General features: G+C 55.2%; 2 protein-coding genes across 6 annotated transcripts in view; one reads left to right on the top strand and one right to left on the bottom strand.

Annotated features, from left to right (window-relative positions):
- Positions 1-2,911, top strand: part of CIITA (class II major histocompatibility complex transactivator) — a 45,381-nt gene extending 42,470 nt beyond the window's left edge. For all 5 annotated transcript variants that reach the window (XM_059415318.1, XM_059415322.1, XM_059415321.1 and 2 more), the window contains 4 exons: positions 695-778; positions 945-1,028; positions 1,701-1,807; positions 2,242-2,911. In XM_059415318.1, coding sequence (XP_059271301.1) covers positions 695-778; positions 945-1,028; positions 1,701-1,776 — 244 coding nt within the window. In that variant the 3' untranslated portion in view covers positions 1,777-1,807; positions 2,242-2,911. The remainder of the gene's footprint in view (positions 1-694; positions 779-944; positions 1,029-1,700; positions 1,808-2,241) is intronic.
- Positions 2,912-5,834: 2,923 nt separating this feature from the next.
- Positions 5,835-18,487, bottom strand: DEXI (Dexi homolog). Its single transcript, XM_059415323.1, has 2 exons — positions 17,540-18,487; positions 5,835-6,498 (listed from the first exon to the last, which is right to left on the bottom strand). The coding sequence occupies exon 1, from the start codon at positions 17,973-17,975 to the stop codon at positions 17,688-17,690; it is 288 nt and encodes a 95-aa protein (XP_059271306.1). The 5' UTR covers positions 17,976-18,487; the 3' UTR covers positions 5,835-6,498; positions 17,540-17,687.
- Positions 18,488-20,159: the final 1,672 nt, after the last annotated feature.

The following is a 20,159-nucleotide window of genomic DNA, read 5'->3' as shown; positions in this document are numbered from 1 at the left end:
GATGCTGGAGGTCAGCCTAAATCCGCTCTGCTGCAGTATAGACCTGCTGCTTTTACACGCAGCCCTGCAGTGTAGCCTCAAGGCTGAGTCATGGCAAAGTCATGGCCTTGAAATGAGAATCACAGGGGCACCTGACATGTTAAAGGGATGATTGTTCCTGAGTATATAGCTTCAGCGGGCACCGGCGACACCCATCGCGTTATTGACTATGCTGCTTATGGTAGCTGGGACTATGCCGCAGAAACCCACGCTGGCCCAGTGGCTCTGGTTTTTTCTCTCCCCTACTATGCCCCAGTGCTGGTCACACCATCTGCGGTAACTCATATAACCTTCACTGACCTCCCACCCCCACCAGGAGGTAGTAATAACTGCAGCTAGGATTGTCATTCCACCTGCTAGGCTCTGTTTTGGGTGTTGCATCAGCATGAACTCATTTACTCCTCCCCAAGATTATTGTGCCCATTTTCTGGAGGAGCAAACTGAGTCACACAGGAGTTAAGCAACTTGGCCAAAGGTCACACAGGCAGCGAGCCCTGCAGCTGGGATTTGAACTTGGGAAGTCTCAGCCAAGAAGCTGCTTCCGCTTGCTCCTGTTGCTTTCCCTGGACTCTGGGCCCATTTTTCCCTCCGCAAAATGGGCCTAGGATCTGGCTGGGCGTGGATCCCCATGGACCCTGACCTCTGTTTCCTGCAGCGTGTACAATAACAGCATCTGTGATGTGGGAGCGGAGAGCCTGGCACATGTGCTTCCAGACATGGTGTCCCTCCGGGTGTTGGAGTGAGTGTGGACAGTGGGTGGCAGGGGTCTGTGGCTTGGGGGGACTGCGGGGTCTCCTGCTGCCAGGCTGGGAAGGGCTGTTCTTTGAGAGCGTGGGGACAGCCTTGGTCTGGGGCCTGATGGCCCTGAGCAAGGGCCAGACCCCAGGATGGGTTTCCCTCTCTAGTGTCCAGTATAACAAGTTCACGGCCGCCGGGGCCCAGCAGCTCGCCGCCAGCCTGAGAAAGTGCCCTCACGTGGAGACACTGGCGTAAGTCTTGGTCCCCCTGTGGGCGGAGAGACACCAGCTCTCCAGGGGCGCAGCTCCTGTGAGCCCTGAGCCCAAATCCCGCTCTCACCCTCACCAGTGTGGGATCTTAGATGAGCAAACTTTGCCGTGCTGGCCTCAGTTTCTTTGTCTGTAAAATGGGAGTGATAATATTTACCCCAAGCAGTTTTGTGAGGTTCAGGTTAATCTTGGAACAGTGGCTGGTGCCTGAAAATGCTCAGTGTATTAGGGTGAACGATAGGAAATCACTTAAATTCTGTAATTCTGGACCTGGCAAATTTAGCAGTTTCATATGGTTCAAATTTATGTGTTATTCCGTCACCACAGTGTCCAATGTCTGATATCAGCACTTTATACTCTCTCAAGGCACTTTCACCTACGTAATCCCCCGTATCTTCTGGGCTAGAATTTATAAGACCCATTTTACAGATGAGAAGAATGAGGCCCAGAAAGGCTAATTGACTTTTTTGAGGTTTAGAGCGGAACCCGGTCTACAGAAAGGGGTCTCAGGACTTCTAGGTCTCTGCAATCCCCATATCCCCACCCTGGTCTGGTTCTGCTGGGTGGGAGGTCTCCAAGGTTCCAGGCGGGGTGGTAGGTGGGAATTGGGGGGTCCCCTTCTCTCCTCTAACCGGCCTGCCATGGACATCACAGGATGTGGACGCCCACCATCCCGTTTGGTGTCCATGAACACCTACAGCAGCTGGACTCACGGATCAGCCTCAGATGAGCTCTGGGATGCCTGGGATGAGCTACCCGAGGTGGGCTTGGACGGGGATAACTAGGGGGTAGCTGCTGGGTGAGCACCGCGGGACGTGCACCGTCTGCGGCCTCCTGCTGCAGAGGTGTTTTTAAAGGCTTTGGGGACTGGACCCTGAGCCTCCTGTCTGTGGCCAGGCCTGGAGAGGTGGAGAAAGGATGGAGCTTGGGGGGGTGGTCAGACATCCACTGACCTTAGTTTGGGGCAAGAGGTCCCCCCAGCCACCCCTGTCGCCTGCCCTGCATGGTCTTATAGGAATTTGCACTATGCGTTTCTGTGCCAATGAGTGCCCCCCCCACTTCTGTGCTCCCCCAACCTGTGATGTCCCCCTCTTCCAATGCCACATCCTCCCCAATCTCAACAGTGCCCTGTCCGTGGGTCCAGCTGCCCCCTCCTGAAGCTTTCTGACTCAGCCCTTCTCCTGATCTCTCACAGCATGTTCTCAGAGGACGCTGACCACGCTGGACCTTGACCTGGTTATCTGTGGACACAGTTGTCCTTGGGCCCACGAGCCAAGCAGTCTGGCGCCCAGCCCTGCCGGCTCAGGGTCGGCCCCCACCCAGCTGCGAGGTGGGCCCAGCTCCAGGCCTCCATGGGGCCCAGGTCGATGACAGCCCCCGCAGACGGGGTGGGCGCCCAGTGGCCACTGCGGTCCACCCAGGAACCCTGAGGCAGGCCCTGTGGGACACTCTACAGCAGTGGCAGGCCAGAGTAGAGGAGTGGGGCATCCCCATCTCTGTTCCCTCCAGGTCGCTGCTGGCCCGGGAGGGAGGCACTTCTCCACACGGCACTCCTAATAGGGATACACTGCGTGCTGTGCGGACAGCTGTGGCCGCCCCGCCAGCTCCTTTCCCAAACTGTGACAGGCCGGAATTCTGCATTCTGCGGCAGCTGCTTCGTGTCTGCTGGACCCACTGTTTTGCACTAACTTCGTTGAGCCCAAAGCTTGGCCTGGCGCAGACACACCGGACTTTAGCTGGAAAGAGCGGACAGTACACTAATGGAGAGGGGAAGGGCGAGGGGGCTGGAGCCACACCTGCCTCTCGGCCTTCATATCTTGTGTTGTGTTTCACTACATTATAAAGGGCTCACGGCACGTCCACCATTTGAGTTTATACCTTGATGACCGTTTTGGGGCGCCCGCTGTACGTTTATCGAATGCACCACATACTCCCCCCAAGATGCAGGGACTTAAGATGACACATGCGTTGATTCTGCTCCTGGGCCGGTCATTGTGGGCTGGGCTCATTGGGGACGGGACATCTCGGTCCCACTCCGTGTCAGCGGGGGTGACGTGCTGGCTGGCAGGGTCAGCTGGGGCTTGGGTTCCTCTAAGGAACCGACCACAGAAGGGGCACCTCTCCACGTGGGCTGGTTTGGGCTTCCTCATGGCGTGGCAGCTGGGTTGAAGGGCGATCATCCGAAATGGAATAGGGAGACAGAGACCAGAGAGAGAAGAATCCTTTCTATAAACCATCCTTGGGAGTCACCTGGCATCACTTGCTCCACATTCTTTCTAGAATGGGACAGGGGCCATGGCTGTCCTCCACCCCCCCCCCCCCCGCCCCCCCCCCCCCGGCGGAGTCCACCATGGCCCAAGTCCTGTCTCTTTGGAGAGCCCCTTCCTATGGCATCTCGAGCTTTAGCAGCAAATTCATATCTAGGGACCGGCAAGGTGATGCACTGTAAGCCTTGCAGGGGGTTTGTTTCCCTCTGCCTCTCTCTGACTCGCTGTTCTATCCTGAGAGCCATTTCTTAGTCGGGCTGGCATCTTGCCTTGGCCACGGTGAGCCTGGAAGGGACCTGGGAGCTTTGTGGTCTGCACTGAGAGCTGCAGCTCAGCTATTGTTTTCACTGGAGCGTGGCCTGCTTGGTCAGAAGTCCCAAGGTGGGTCAAGCTGGCTTTCTCCCCGTGGCAGCGGGAGCAGTCTGCTCTGCTTTAGCGCACCAGCCCTGATGCCCGGTTTCCAGTCTCTCCTCCTCTTTCCCGAAAGTAGGAGTCAGGGATCAGGAGGGTCGGAGGGATTTGGAGCCAATTGCTGGGTTGGCGGTCCTAGCAGAGAGGGGCGTTGCCTTCTGCCGTGGCCCCGCTGCTGAGGGCACCAGGCGCTCTGACCCAGGCTTGGGTTTTAAAGAGCATGGGCATTACTCCTCAGGGTGTGCCCGGATTTGTGGATTGTGTGGACGCCCATGTGTACAGCCACAAGGGCGAGCACCCCCCAGCTGGATGGGGAGGGCACGGTGGCACACACTGCTTCCATCTGAGTCAGAGGCTATGATTAGTCATAGTTCTGACTTAATATACGATGGCTACCATTTATTAAATAAGTTGCTACCTGAAAGGTGCTTCACAGTGGAAGGGACATAGTAGGTGTTCAATAAGCATCAGCAACTACCACTTTGTGCTAGTACCTTGTTAAGCCCTTAAGCTGGTCTAGGGCCAGCAGCAGACGCCAGAGCTAGATCACGTGGGCTCGGTGCCCAGCTCACCACTTGTGCAAATTCTCATGCCTCAGTCTCATCGTATATAAAATGGGCATAATTATAGTTCCTCTTCATTATGCAGAGATTCAAGGAGTTAAGACACTGACAGCAAGAGCCTGGCATACAGCTCAATACTTGTTAGCCGTCCTTATTACGTATGAATGTGTGTTTTGTTTCTGCCTGTGCCTGGAATGTTCTTCCCAGGCCCTTCATAGTGGGCAACTTTGATCCTGTAGGACTTGGTTTAAAGGACAGGTCCTCATGAAGGTCTACCAGACCACCCTATCAAATAGACACCCCACCCCCACTCTCCAAACTGGTTATTAGTTTCTTGTTTTCATGCTTCTTTGTTGTGTTGTCTGCTCCTGTCCTAGGATGTGAGCTCCAGAGGGCAGCTCACCTGTCTGCTTTGTTCACTGCTGTGCCCTCTGTACCTTGCAAGGTGCCTGCCTGAACACAGTAAGTGCTCAATAAATGTTTGTGGAATGAATGGTCCTCACCGCAACTTTGCTTATATGCTTTGCTCATTCCACAAATATGCACAGAGAACACAGAGAGGTACTCAGTACAATGCTCGAAGCTCCTGCTCTGGAAAGTCTTGTATTTTAGTCAATTAAAAAAAATTCCCTAGGCAGGGCTGTCTGGTATCGTTGGGTGGTCCGTGCACTGCACAAAGATACCTAAAGAAGGGGGCAAATGAGGGCTCCAAATCAGTGTGGACTCTGCTTGCCAAGCTGGGAGTCCTGATGCCGAGCCATGTCACCCCAGTGGGGCACCTTTGTAATTATTAGCACAAAGTCATCTTATGAGGTACGTCAATTACTGTTCCCATTTCACAGATGTGACTTGCCTAAGGCCACACCCCTGCAGACGAGGCTCTGGGTGGAGATGCAAACTCGCCTTTCGGTTTCCGTAGAGGGGTGGGTCTGCACAGGCACAGGTACCGTGTCGCTGGGACAGCTCTCCCAGTGCCATTTTCCAGGTGGGAGGAGCGATCCCCAGAGGAATCAGGGCATCTGTCTGGAGTCACGCTGTATGTTGATGGCATGATTCCCATTTTAATACATTTTTTCAATAAATGCTCAGCTTTCCCCCTAGGCCTCTCCCCCCTCAGAAACCTCTCCCTTTGCCCGCGCACCTCTCTTCCTGAGCCTCTCAGGTGTGTTCTATACATGGCCCTTGGCACCCTTTCTTAGCACAGGAAGACAAGGGGTGCTGGGGCTGTTTTTTCTCTGGAGTTCTGCGGGTGCACGACTCTCCCTCACCTGTGACCTCACTCACACAATGGAGCCAATCGTTGTGCCTTGTTAACCTCGGTGTGTATGTGGGGGTGCTCTGAGTATCACGGGGCACTGGCAGAATGGAGAACCACGGCTACTCTCTGATGAAACTGCAGGTTAACCCAAATTCACCTGTTCCTTCCCTTCCTCTCGGACTCTTCCGCCCTTTGTGGAATGAGAGGTCCTGCCTAACGGCTCCTTCACCAGATCTCAAAAAAAAAGAAAAAAGGGGGGAAAAAAAAAAGAGGCAGGGCCCCCACAGTCTGGAGTTGCATACATGTTTTAATTGAAAGAAGTCAGCCTCCTAAGTATTGCTTTTACAGATTTATCAACATCAGGTATGCATACCACTCACATTTTCAAAAAATATTTCCGGCCGGAGGGCCGACGCGGCATTCCCCCGGCATGATGTCTCAGTTCGGGCAACTTGAAGAAGCAGCAACTTGAAATGAATAAGTCACACCCGGCCCTCAGCCTCTGTCACCGTCTGTGGCTTCTTTTCCTTCCGACTTACTCCCTGAACTAGTCATTGCGTCTAAGACCAGCCTGGGGCCCAAACCGGCTGGGTTGCGGGCTCCGCGGCCTTCAGAAGGAGCTGGGAGTGGCTTCCGTGTGTGTCCGCGCTTTGAAGTATTCTCTAGGAAGATGAAGTGGGAGAAGCAGGTGCAGTCGGGGGTGAGGAGCGGCGAGGCGGGCTCTGGCTGGGTTCTTGTAAACATCCATCGCGACTGTGAAAGGTCATAAGCCAAGGCAAGGCCGTGTGTGCGACGCTGCGGGCGGGGGAGGTCTTCGGACGCCCTTGACTTTCCCCTCGGGCAGGGGCAAAGGCCTTCTGGGCTTCCGCTCTCAGTTTCAATCTCTCCGCCCCACCCTCCTGGGTCTGGACGGAAACCTCTCTGTTGGCACGGAGCTTTTGGGGGAAGCAGGCCTAAGCAAGAAGGGAAAAGGGGTGTTACCAGCACAGAAGCACCATCCCACTGTCACCCTATAGGGTGGCCTCGGCCTTCCTCCCTCCCATCAGAAACCCCAGACAGACGCAGGCTGGGCGTGTTGTCCTACAACTTTTATTAACTCTTTATAATGAATTTGGTGGATTTCTAAGGACCCTGGACTGGACAGCCAGTGCAACTGCATTTGGGAGAGGAAGGAGGGTCCATTCCTTGGAGGGAGGAGACGCATCCTGGTACCCGAGGAGGGAGGGCTTGCTCGGGGGTCAGGCAGACCTGACCTGCTGGCTGACCTGAGCCCCAGGGCAGCTGAGCAAGCTCGGGGCAGTGGGCAGGGCTTGGCAACACCTCCCAGCTTGCCCGGAAAATGCTTCGCAGGCTGTGGCCTCAGCCAAGCCATTCAGCAGCCCTGCTGCGCTGGTCCTTCCGGGACATGGCATCGTCCACACTGCCACGTTTCCCGGGCCCTTCACTTTCTGTGTCTAGCTGGGTGCCAGAGGCTCTGCAGTATCTTAAACTCCCAGGCCTAGCCACCTGCCCTAGCTCTTTGCCCCTCCATGGCCAACTCCGATTACACGTTCTGCAAACGTCATCGTGCACCAATTAAAACTTGTGTGTCAGATATGCAACATGCGCTATCATTCACGGGCCTTTGGGGCAGAACAGTTCTCCGGGGCAGGAGGCCATTCTGGGCACTGCAAGACTGGGAGCAGCATCCCTGGTCCCCGACCACTAATGCCAGTGGTGTTCCGGGGCACGGTGACAATGAAAAATGTACCCTCGCCCCACTTCCAAGGGGCGCATTGAGGGGGCAGAACAGCTTCTGTTGAGAACTGCTCATCTCCCCAAGGTTCAGAGAAGCCAAGTGACAGGCACAGCTGGTGCTGGAATGGTGACAATGGTAGAAACTGTTACTATCAGGTAGCCACCACCCCCTGCCCCAGTCCTCACCCCCATGAGGGCACGCTGATCGGGCGGCTTCCACCTGTGGGGGACCTGCCTCCAAAGCCCACCTGTCTCCCCAGAGCTGACTTCCAGCCAATGACGACCAGGAAGGTCAGCACCCCATCAGCTGCACCCCACAGCTGACTCCCCACCTGTCCCGGCCCCTGGAGTTCCGGATCAGGACTGAGCTCAGGGCTGCAGGGACCTACTGGATGACAGAACCCTTTCCTGTCTGTCTCACTGACCCACTCCCTCCTGGTAGTTCCTGGGATCACCTCCCCAATAAATGACTTGCATTTGAACCTTTGTCCCAGGGTCTGCTCCTGGGAGAGCAGACCTGAGAGGCAGCGTTACACACACCATGTCATTCTGCCCTCCTAAAACTCCTGGAATGACATACTATTAGGATTTTCATCTTACAAAGACATGAAGGCTCAGACACGGTAAGACGGGGCGAGATTTTCAGCACTACCTAATTTCATCCTTCCTGCGTGCCAGGCCTAAGCTGGGTGCTGGGGACCCCGTGATACATGCAGCCAAGCTTTTGAGACACAACCTGGTGGGCATTCGCAGCCCAAGGTAAGACACCCGACAGGGAGGAGCACAGGGGCGGAGGGAGCTCAGAGTGCGGGAAGACTGCATGAAGCTGGCAGGCTGGCAAAGAGGGCACAGCAGGCCCTAGTTTGGTACAGGGTGGGGGAAGGGAGCAAGACGGCAGGCCACGGTGGACACACAGCTGGAGAGAGGAGGAAGGACCAACTCAGCCAAATGTCTTGTGCTACCTGCCGGATTCACCTGCTTGAGGCCAGCTGGGAACACCCCCTCCCACTGCGGAGACCTTCCCTCACTTCCACTGATGACACGGGCCAAGTCCTTGGGTCCTGGGCCAGAGCACTGGTGAGCTATGCCCTTTAGAAAGGCATCCATGGCTTCCCCTTGCATCCCACTAGGAATCCACCTTCTGCTAATCGTCTGCTCCAAAGAACCCCTGGGGATCCCTGTGGGGGTTAGTGCTGGTACCCCTGAAAGCAGGGCTCACTCCAGACATCTCCAAGGCAGCGGTTCATACTTAAGCCCATTTCAGACTTGTGCAGACTGGGCGGGCATCAGAGAGGACAGAATCACCCCCAGCAGGGGGACCCACTCCTTACCCAGTCTTGGTGTCTGCCACCAGCACAAGCCGTCAGTCTGGCTGGAACGCGTTTCCGACATGCGCCAATCCCCGTCTGGCCAGGCCCAGGGCCCCACAGGCGCCGGCTCCAGCTGGCCCTGCTACCGCTGTCTCTTCTATGCCATCCGTGGGGTCACCTATTTATGGTGAGGCCAGCCTTCCACTTCTGAGAGTAGCACCAAGCCCCTGTCCTTTCAGGGCGCTACTTCGCTTTAAAAAGCTCCCGTTGAAAGAAAACAGTGACACAGATGGAAATTCAGACCACAGAGCCGAAATTGCTGGCAGTGTCACAGGGGCTTTGGGGAACCCTGATTAGGGTTCCGTCCCACTCCTTCTACAAAGCGCCCGGACAGGGTGGGGATCTTCCCTGAGTCATACAAGCAAGGGGAAGACAGCCCTGGTTTCTGCGTCTTTGGCTAGAGGATGTCCTGAGACCACTCACCTGTGCTGCCCACTCTGGCTGTTCATCACTCCCGTTGCTCCTTAACTTGCAAGTCTGGCCTCACAGCAACCCCTGCTCCCCACCCCACCAGGAGAATCCTGAGAATCTCAGAAACAGGCGGAATTTCCAAGCACTCTACGCTCGCCTTGTACTATCTGCTTTTACTCCTGTCCTAGCTCATGTATACATCAGAACCCCGGGGGCGGGATGGGGGTGGGGTGGCAGGCTCATCATTGGGAACTTCAGATGGGGCTCAGAGAGGCTTCAGTCATTGTTGAAGGCCACACAGCTTGCAAAGGGCAGAGGCGGGATTTGAACCTCTGTGGTCTGATCTTAGGTTCATCTCTTTCCGTGCAGGCATCAAAAGCCTCGGGCTGAAAGCTTGCAGAATCCAAGGTTGGGTTCTCCAACCTTCTAACACCTTTAGAGCATGACTTACAATTCATCAGCCATTGGCTTTATTTCCCCCCACCCCCTTCCTCTTTCTTTGGGAAACTGTAACCTTTCATTCCAGGCTATTCCTGAGAGCTGGACAGGGGGAGTGGCCGGCTGACTCATTTCTGTCATTAAGAATGACAGCTGGGGCCCTCGATCCATTTTAAGAAGCAAAGTCTCAGCTCACTGCCTCTGGGGAGAGGCTGCCTCGTTTGGGATTGGCCCTTGTGTCTTAGGGGTTCTAGGGGCTGATGCTCTGGACAGGCGTCTTCCCACGGTCCTCCTCAGGGGCAGTCAGGGCAAGGCCTATCTGTGGGAATTCCGGTGCTGCCCCTTCTTAGCTGTGTGACCTCAGGCAAATGACCTCTCTGGGCCTACTTTCTTCATCCGAAAGAGGAGAACAGTGCCCACCTCATTAGGCTGTTGGGAGGACACGAAATCACGTCACGGGAGTGCCTACAATACACAAGGCATCAGTCCGCAGTGGCCCCTCGCCTCCTCCCAACCTGTTCCAGCCAGCGACCGTACCAGGCAGGGGGACTCCTCGGCGCTCGGGGCCTTCAGAAAACAGGAGCCCTGTTGCCCTCCAAAGACCTCGTGTGCTGGAAACCCATTGCTCGTTCCTCTTTCCCATCCACCAACCGACCAATGCAAGTGGCTAAAGACAGATGTCACCCAGAGCCAAATGGCCCCATGTGCCCACTGTTGTCTCAGTGATGGGCCGTGTGGCAGAAGGACCTCTGCCTCGGCCAGTCTGAGAGGTCACGGCCGGAGGGGGATGGGAAAGGAGCTGATGCCCGGCTACCTGGGTCCCTGATAGAAGTCAGTGTTCTGGAGAAACGAGGATTGGTTTCTCCAACCAGGATTCTGCTTTACATGTCAGCTGCTGACATGTACCAGCTACGGGTTTTGTGAAGATTCTCGGTCCAGAACGTGTCTCCAGCTGGTCGGGGCCTCAGCCTTAGTGAGGCCCTTCTTAAAGATTTTGTTTATTTATTTGACAGACAGAGATCACAAGTAGGCAGAGAGGCAGGCAGAGAGAGAGAGAGGAGGAAGCAGACTCCCTGCTGAGCAGGGAGCCCGATGCGGGGCTCGATCCCAGGACCCTGGGATCATGACCTGAGCTGAAGGCAGAGGCTTAACCCACTGAGCCACCCAGGCATCCTAGTGAGGCCCTTCTGAAGGGCAGTGATTGCCCATGAGTCCTGCCACGTCTAAGAAATACCCAGATGATGGTTTATTCATTATTTTAAATCAAGGCACCTTTTTTTTTTTTTTAACTCCAAATTTTTAAAAGGGACCTTTATGTCACTATCATGCATAAAAAACAGAATCATCTGGGGTGTCTGGGTGGCTCCGTCGGTTAAGCGTCTGCCTTCGGCTCAGGTCATGATCTCAGGGTCCTGGGATCGAGTTCCGCATCAGGCTCCCTGCTTGCTTCTCCCTCTCCCTCTGCCCCTCCCCTCAGCTCATGATTGCTCTCTCTCAAATAAATAAAATCTTAAAAGACAACAGAATCATTGGTCATAAAGAGAAGGGAACGCTAAAAACAAGTATGATGAAAATGGCACCATTAGCTCTAGCCGGATACCCCTGGCCTGCAAAACTGAGCCTGGGCCTGGTTTCTCTGGTCAGAAGGGGAAGTAGCAGGTGCCCAGGAGCGACAGAGCATCAACAGTCTGTTTTAGCAGCCTCCCCTGTGGCGGAGGACCTCACTCCAGGAAGCCCTTGGAGCGGGGCTAGGAGGCCCAATGGGCCATGTCATAGCTGGGTATCCGGGGTGAGTCACTGAACGTCCCCAAGCCTCAGTTTCCCTCCCTGTGTAATGGAGCTAAGGAGCCCTGCCCCACCTGCCTCATGGATGGCGTGTAGGGGAAGCTAGGAGATGTGGGAGAGGCACTTATTTTTAACCACCTAGCCAACCCCCCCACCCCAGGAAGGAATCCCAGGAATGAAGCCTTCCCTTTCTGGGGGAGGGAGGGTGTGGAGCTAGAGCTCACTCCCCAGGCTGGGGGCAGGGGATGGCAACTGTGAGGGCCCCAGATCACCGGACTCACCGGGTACTAGTTATAGCCCTGGGCTGCTTCTAAAAGCAGAGCTGAGGGGCACCTGGGTGGCTCAGTGGGTTAAGCCACTGCCTTCGGCTCAGGTCATGATCTCAGGGTCCTGGGATTGAGTCCCACATCGGGCTCTCTGCTCAGCAGGGAGCCTGCTTCCCTTCCTCTCTCTCTGCCTGCCTCTCCATCTACTTGTGATTTCTCTCTGTCAAATAAATAAATAAAATCTTAAAAAAAAATAAAATAAAAGCAGAGCTGAGGTCCGAGATCCCATCCAGATCCCCCTTTGTCTTAAAGGCAGAGAGAGACACATCCTCCTTGGAAATGGGTCCCCAAGAGGAGGAGGCCAGCATCGGAGGAAAGGGGAGGCTTCTGGGGCTGAGTCCCCTCTGGGTCTGACACACCGTCAGACAGTGTCGTTTGTTAACGGCCACACGCCATTCTTTTTAAAAACAAATTCACATAAAAAAGTAGATTTTTGAAAAACAAAGTACTAAAACTAATGGATTTAATCGTAACTCCAAGTTATAAAGGGAGAAATAGTCACCTTTATAGCGGAGAGACCTGGCAGACACCACCTTAGCCAAACCATCCAAGTTCACATCACCAGCAGTGGGACAGACAGACGTCATGCGTCTCCCAGACGCCCTGCACTCCCTTCTCTGCCCTGCACTCCCTTCTCCGTGGGGTTCCTGCCAACAGTGCATCATCTGAGCCTAATCTCCAGAGTAAACATCAGATAAACCCAAACAGAGAGATAGTCCACCAGATGCCAGATTTGAACTCCTCCAAAACTTCAAGGTCATGAAAGATAACAATGAGATTGACGGCAGCTCAGGAGATAATTAAGGCAGAGGGTGATCTGGGTGGTGGGATCCGGGACCTCAACACTGCCCTTTTATTGTGAAAGGTGGCTTATTGGGACAACTGGTGAGATCTGCAGACGTCACAGATTAGGGTGGTTTGGGCTTGCATCAGTGTTAAAATTTGCTGATCTTGACCATTGTGCTACGGTTACGGAAACGAATGTCCTCCATCTAAGAAGCTATGCAGGGAAATATCTGGGAGTAAAGGAATGCAATGTCTGCAATCATTTTCAAATGGTTCAGAAAAACAAGCTATACATCGGTGTGTACGTACACATGCACGTACACGGCACGAGCACACACTGCCTACGTGCGCAGATATGGAAAAATGTCAATCCGTACAACTGGGGACCCTGGGTGAAGGGTGGGGGGACTTCTTTGCACTCTTCCTGCAACGTTTGTATACTTGTGAAGTTATTTCAAAATAGTTTTATTTAAGAAACTCAGCAAAAAGGAGTGAGCTCTGTGCAGCAGGCCTAGAAGAGCCGTGAGCAGTATTCTGAGATAGGATTTGGGGCCCCTTCCCGGAGGCCCCCTGTGGCTGGGTAAGCCCGGCACTAGGTTGGGGAGGGGGTCTCTGCTATCTCAGTCAGCTTTGCTTCCCTGGCCCCTCACTTCTCCTTTCTGGGCCTCGGCTTCTTTATTTGTGCGATGCGGATAATGCTGTCTGTCCCTTTAACTGTGATCTTGATTTCCCACAAACAGGCTAAGCTTTCAGAAGTTCCGGGGGAAAGACAGCAGATAAATCAGGAATGCGAATGGCCAAGTCGAAAGGAGGCCTTCATTTTTTTTTTTTTTTTTTTTGACACAAGGACTGTGAGGGTCCTTCTTGGATGAAACCTCCGGTTTGCATACCTTGGGGCCAAGGGAGCTGAACGGCTGGCATCCCTTGAGATCCCTAATGGGGCCTTCTCCTATCCACAGGGGCAGCCAGCACCCATGCGCCCTGTGCCCAGCAGGCTTCCAGGTGAGCCTTGCGTTAGGACAGAGCTAGAAAGTCAGCCAGGCCTGGGGTGCACCTGTCTCTCGTCTGGACCCCGGCTACGGGAGACCGCCTGACGTCCCCCAACTACCCTGACTGCTCTTCTTCCCCTCACTCCCCGCAGGAGCTCTACCAGCTGCCGGTGGGCTCTCCCAAGACTTCAATCCATGGCCCATGTCCCTGCAGAAGGTCTGGGTTTCTGAGTGGGGCAGTGACACGCCAGCCAGGGTATTCTGCTGCTGGCACAGGCTGCATTCTGGTACGGAGGGACCAGGGCAGCTGGATCAGAAACAGCAGCTGTGGCTCTGAGTCAGGACCGGGAAGCTGAGAGACCCTATAGTAAGCAGACTTGATGGGTCCGGTTACCCTAGCTCGGTATCTGAGCTACACCAGGCACCGCTGACGCAGGCGGCAACGTTCTGCAGGCTCTCGGTTTCCGGTGCACTCAGGCTCTCTCCCACAGCCCTCCCTCACTCTGTGCCAGGAGCAGGGACGGATCAATCCAGCTGCTCCGCCTCCGCATCGGAAGTGCTGGGATGTGAGGACGCTCCCTGGCTCCCAGGCCAGCCGCAGTGGCCCTCCTGGGAAGTGGCCTTCCCTCCTAGGAAGAGGGAGCTCCTGATTCCCCACTTCCTGCCCCCCAGGCAATGATTAAAACTCTAGAACTGCAGGGCCGACAGGGCTCCAGAGCTGGTGGCCTTTGGAGACCACAGGCAGTGGGAAAGGTGCCCCGGGGGGTCCTGGGTCGAGAGGGCAGAGCGGTAGTCTTTCCCAGCCGTCCACACCTGAACCCGCCCAGCACTCAGGCAGGCAGTCCTCTTTGGCTCATCCGGGGATCTAAGTGTTCACTCGTGAGTGCACGTGCAGTTTTATATACTTGCAAGGACCCGAGTGTACACACTTTCCATTGTATCTGACTGTTTATGCCAGCAGTGGTATATTACTATATCACTTACTGTACATAGGAAGGTCTGCGAGCTTTATATGTATCTCACTCAATCTTCTCAATGAGGAACATGTCATTATCCCCATTTGGGGGAAAGAGAACAGTGACACAGGGAGATATGGAACAAGCCCAAGGTCACAGCTGAGATTGGGATTTGAACCAGGTTCTTGCTTATGATCCCAACCCCAGTATCACCTCCTTTGGTAAGTGCTCAACAAACGTTGGGTGGACGGTACTGTGCGGGCACACACCAAGAGAAAAAAAGAGAGAGAGGGGGAAGTGAGTACACCCTGAGATCCACCTCAGTCCCCACGACCAAGCATGCCCCATACCCTCAGCCAGTGCCTCCATGACCTTCTGGTGTGTAACATGAGAATATGTCCACATGAGACCAAGCCAGAAATAATGAGATCTGACTACTGAGGTTCCTTCGCTTCCAGAAAGGGGCCCGGAGCTGAGGTACAGTCAGACCCTTTTTGGAGCTCTCCCAAAGGCTTTGCCTGCTGCTGGCCACCCTTCCCCTCCCCCAGCCTGGGCCTCCCTGGTTCTGGGACCACCCTGGCTTGGCTTTTGGATTGGGCGAGAAGGAATGCTGTGCGTGGCTTCCCCACTTCTTCAGGCTTGAGTGCCGTCCCCAGCCCGTGGCCTCCCTACCTCCCAGCTCGGGACCAGGCCCTCTGACAGCTTTGCAAGGGTGTCCCAGCTTTGCAAGGAAGGGTGTCCCTGAGACATACTGCCTGGCGTTTCTGTGCAAACAGCCTCTGCTGCAAAGTTTGTCGGAGCATTTGGGCTTCAGTTTTTGGTTCAGAGTCTGCCAATGTTTTCATTTGGAAGGGGAAGTGTTTCTGTTGATGTGGTGAAGAGATAAAATAAGACACCGACATACACTGTCTGAAAGTCAAACGCTTGGCTTGGAGGCAGGGATTCATTTTGGGACCTGCAAGGCCTAGCACAGGGCCTGGTAGAACAGCACGCAGAAGCGAAGTTTGCTGAACAGCTGACTGAGTAATACGCAAAGGGCCTAGAACAGGGCATGGGCGATGATCAATACTCAGTCCAGGTTTTGAATGGATTCCTCAGGTTCTGCCTTCAAAAGGTCTTCTCAGTCTGTGTTTCTCCATCTTTAGCAACCTTGCCCTATCCAGGCACCCGTTACCTCCAGCCTGAGCAACTGAATAGTTCCTAACTGGCTTCTCCGCTTCCATGCTTGTCCCAACAGCCGATTCTACCCACAATGGCCAAAGTCGGCTTTACAAATTGTGAATTGAAATTGTGTCACCTCCTGCTTCCCACTGCTCATGGCCATGGCCTTCTATGTCCTTTATGGTCTGCCCCACCCGCCCCACAGACCGCTTCCTGGGCTGCTCTTAGCCACACACTGGCCTCTTCTTGGTTGCTGCAAAAACCAACTCTCCCACCTCACAGCTTTGGCTCTAGATTCCCTCTGCCTCGACTGGTTTTCCCCAGATCTTAGATCTTCAGTCTGGCTCCTGCAACCAATTTAGGGCTCAGCGAACTGTGTCATCTCAAGGGACCTTCTCTGGCCCCCCTCCCCCTTTCTAAAGCAGCCCATCTTTATTCTTCTGCTTCGCTCATTCAACAGACATTTATTGAGTGTCTACTAGATGCCAGGCACTGCCCATGTCCTCGTGGCTCACAAAAGATCTCATCACCTTCTTTGGGAATTTGCTTGTCGTTTCTCACCAAGTGCCAGGAGGTCACACCTAAGTCTCTCTTGTTCACTGTGTTTATCTACTGGGCATAATAGGTACTCCATAAATATTTGTTCAATCAAAGAATGGATTTATGGATGGATGGATGGATGGCAGGCAGACAGACAGGCAGACAGGCAGACAGGCAGGCAGGCAGACAGGCAGGCAGACAGGCAGGCAAGGAGACTGGGTAGGTATGCAGGGCAGCTGACCCACTCTCCATCTGGCACTTGGTTCTGGCTAAGGTCTCAGTGAGCTCAAATGAAGCTTTTATCAAAGAAATCTCACTGTCCACCTCTCAGGGGGAGCCCCCAGCCCTCAGCCTACCTCTAGCAGGTCCTGCCCCACCCTGCATTCCCTCTGACTATGGTCATTTTGGAAAGGGAAGGCCACAGAGGAGGGGCGTTAACTCAGCTTGCTTGGGGGAAGTGGCATTAGTGTCCGTCTTCTAGAAGGAGCCCTTGCCATCTCAATCCTCCCACTCAGGCCCTGTGCCTAGTGACACTGCACACTGTCCAGTGGAGGGGCTCAAAGAGTGCCTGCAAGTCCCATGAACCTCACCAGACCCAACAGCCTGCCTCTCTCTCTTTCTCTCATCTTGTTCAGCTGCCTCTCTTCCCAGCCCTGAGACTTTGGCCAAGTCCCTCTCCTTCCTGGACCTTCATTTCCCTCCCAGCAACACACAGGGTGGGGCAGAACACACAGCCGCCTGGTTGCAGCCTAGAACACCTCAGTGCAAAGATCCTGTGGTCCCTACTCCTGCTGGCCCAAGGGTTCCTTGAGGCCTCGCAAACACTGCAGGCAAAGCCAGCCCCCGCCTGCCTGGTCTGCGAAAGGAACCTGCAAAACTGGCAGTCCTTGCAGATGCAAGCTGCAGACCTGCCGAGCTGGGGCACTCTGAAACCCGACTCCCAAGAAGCAGCAAACCCAAGGCCAAAAGGAACTGCAGACTTTGCAGAAGGAGGTTTCTCCTCTCGCAGCTTCAGCCGGGGCCCTTACTCTTGAGTCTCTACCCCATCCCCTAGGGGCCACAGGACAAAGGTGGTCACTGCCTGGCTTGCTACCTCTTCTGACACTCCAAGTCTTTATCCTTCCAGGACTATGGGAATCCCCAGCAAGCCAAGGTCACCACCAAGCCAGACTGAGGCAGAAGGGAGAAGCTGAGAGCTCTGCCTCAAAGGGACCTGGGTGCAAAGGCTTTTCTACAAGCTGTGGCAGTAGGTACCGTACCATGGCTAACCCGAACACCCCTTGGGCTCTGCCTCTCTTCCCCTCTGCAACAACTGTCACCTTCATCAGGGGAAGCTTTCCAGCCCCAGCTAAGGGCCTGACAGGGGTCTGGCCATTCCTGGCATCTGAATGCACCTCCAGGAGCCTGGGGGAAGGGTGCGTGTGTGGTCTGCAGATGCCATCCTCTTCGCCAGCACCCCTAACCCACACTCATCTGGTGCAGAGAGGGCACTTACAGGTCTTGGAGGCCGGAGTCGGCCTCGTCCTGGGGATTCCATCCCTGGCCCGACGATGCCCCCAACCAGCAGCGGCGGCATGATTTGGGCGGCTGGTCCAGGCCGAGGGGTGCGGGTCGTTGGGGGGAGGGGAGGACGGTAGCCAAGCCTACTCCAAGTAACCATCGAAGACATCGAGCTCAGATTCGGCATCGTAGAGGCCGGAGCCGGGATCGGAGAGCACGCCCAGGTCCACCAGCGCCTGGTCCATGTCCTCGGGCAGGAAAACGAGGCCCACGTTGAGGACAATGTACTCCATGAGGAAGGCGTAGTACAGGATCAGCACATTGACGAAAAACAGGCCCACGTAGAACATAGAGGGCAGCAGCGACGGCGGCACGTAGGGGACCAGGGGGCCCAGCGCGTCCAGGTGGGCCGCGACCCGGGCGCCGGGCATGCAGGGGGCGGCGAGGGCGGCGGCCCGGCGATCCCAGCGATCTCAGCCGCTGCGGCGCCCGGGCGGCCGGCAAGGGGGCAGCTCAGCCATCCAGGGGCGCCCCGGGGGCTCGACCCAGGCGGCGCTGGGCCCCGGCGGTTGCCCCGCCGGTCTGCGGCGGCCTCTGAGGACGCGCCCCGGCCCCTGAAACGTACCCGGCGGGGTCCAGGCACTCCCAGATGTGCCCACAGGGTCCTCTCGATCCTCCCGGCGGCCAGGCAAGACCCCCCCACACTCGATGTGGCCGGGGACTGTCCGGCTCCTCCGTTGCGCCTCGCTCGAGCTCACAGGCCCTCGCAGCGCCGGCGGGGACCCCACCGCGGCTCAGCGTCGAGGGCCAGTCCCGGCGGCGGTCTCTCCAGCCCCGCCCGGCAGTTCCTCGAGCCCCCTCCGCGCCCCCGCAGGCCCAGCGCCCATGGCTGCGGCCGCCGCGTCGCCCTCCTGGTCGCGTTCCGAGCACCGCCTCCGGAGCCGCCCCGCGTTCATTGGCCCGCCGCCCCTTGCCCGCGCTCATTGGCCCACTCGACTCCCGCGCTCATTGGCCCGAGCCGTCCGGGGGCGGTACCGCTTCGCTCCGCCCCTCGGGGGCGCTGGCCTCTGAGCTGTTTCCCCGGTTCCGGGCTCCGCCCAGGTCTCAAATCCAATTGGCTCTGGGCATCCCCCATGGAGTAGCGGGAGGGGAACGACACAGAACACAGTTCAAAACTAGACAGATCCTGAAGGTTAAGGTAGCAGAAGGGAACCCCCCCGCACCCCGCTCCAAGCCTCTTCAGCAGCCTTCTCTGAACTTGGACATGGCGTCACGCCTCTTTGGAACTCAGTTTACCTGTCAAAAGGAGGCGGGGTAGGGGAGCGGTGAATTTACCGGTGAAAACCTAGGACTTTCCAAAGTGGCAATTTTCCATGGTGGGAAAGATTAATCAGGTCCTCCTTCGGCTCTCCAAATTCTGGGTGCCAGAAGGTCCTTAACAGGTGCATCGCGAGGAGGTGCATAACAGGGTTCAGGGACCCCCGAATAAAGAGATTCCCAGGCAAGTCAGACCTGTGGCAGTGGGGTTGCTTCCTGTTTTTGCTTTGTAAACCATGTTTGAAAGAGGACGTGGTTAAACATTGAAACAGCCAAGAATTACATAGAAAAGTGAGTCTCGCACTCGCTGATTCCCCTTTTCATGAGCAACTCTTGTATATCCTTCAGGAGACTGATCTTGCCCAAAGGGCCTTCCAGAACAGTTCCACAGATCGTCCATATTTTTCAAGGATTTGATTTTTCGAGTAATCTCTGCACCCAAAGCGGGGCTTAAACTCACAACTCCAACATCAAGTGTTGCATGCTCTGCTGACTGAGCCGGCCAGGAAAGACCTTTACATCTCGGGTCACACTGAGCTGGGTGTTTTACACACATCGCTTAATTGCAGCTAGACGTGGCTGTGTAGTGTGCTAGGCCTTTTTACAGATGAGGAGATCTGGGCCCAGAGAAAAGGGAAGGCCCCGGAAGGCAGAGGCTAAGTCTGTGTGTGTTTGGAGATCAGACCAGCCCTTTTTCCTCCATTACTGTCTCCTTGCCCATTTATTTATTTTTATTTTTTATTATTTTTTAAAGATTTTATTTATTTATTTGACAGACAGAGATCACAAGAAGGCAGAGAGGCAGACAGAGATAGAGGAGGAAGCAGGCTCCCTGCGGAGCAGAGAGCCCGACGTGGGGCTCGATCCCAGGACTCTGGGATCATGACCTGAGCCGAAGGCAGAGGCTTTAACCCACTGAGCCACCCAGGCGCCCCTCCTTGCCCATTTAGATCAATTACAGCAAACCATTAATTCTCCAACTGCCTAAGGTGAAACAAACCTCCATTCTGTCAGTCATTCACATATGATGTGCCAAACTTTGTGCTAGGCACTGGGGGAAAACATGGGTCCTTAGCCCAACTCTGAGCACAGCTAATGAGACACAGTAGTCCTTAGATAACTCCGCGGTGCAGAAAGGAACGAATGAATGGTGAACAGGGCAGCCTTGCCTCCAGGGAGCTTCTCACTCCTCCTGCAGGACAGACATTTAGATACATCTTCCTGACTCATGTGGGGAGTTGGGTGTTTCTTTTCTTCTAATTCTAATTCTTCTCCTCAATGTGGTAGTTTTGGGAATT

Source organism: Mustela nigripes, chromosome 11, assembly GCF_022355385.1.
Source record: "Mustela nigripes isolate SB6536 chromosome 11, MUSNIG.SB6536, whole genome shotgun sequence".
In the NCBI taxonomy this organism is placed as follows: domain Eukaryota; kingdom Metazoa; phylum Chordata; class Mammalia; order Carnivora; family Mustelidae; genus Mustela; species Mustela nigripes.
This window is presented reverse-complemented; position numbering and strand designations above follow the sequence as displayed.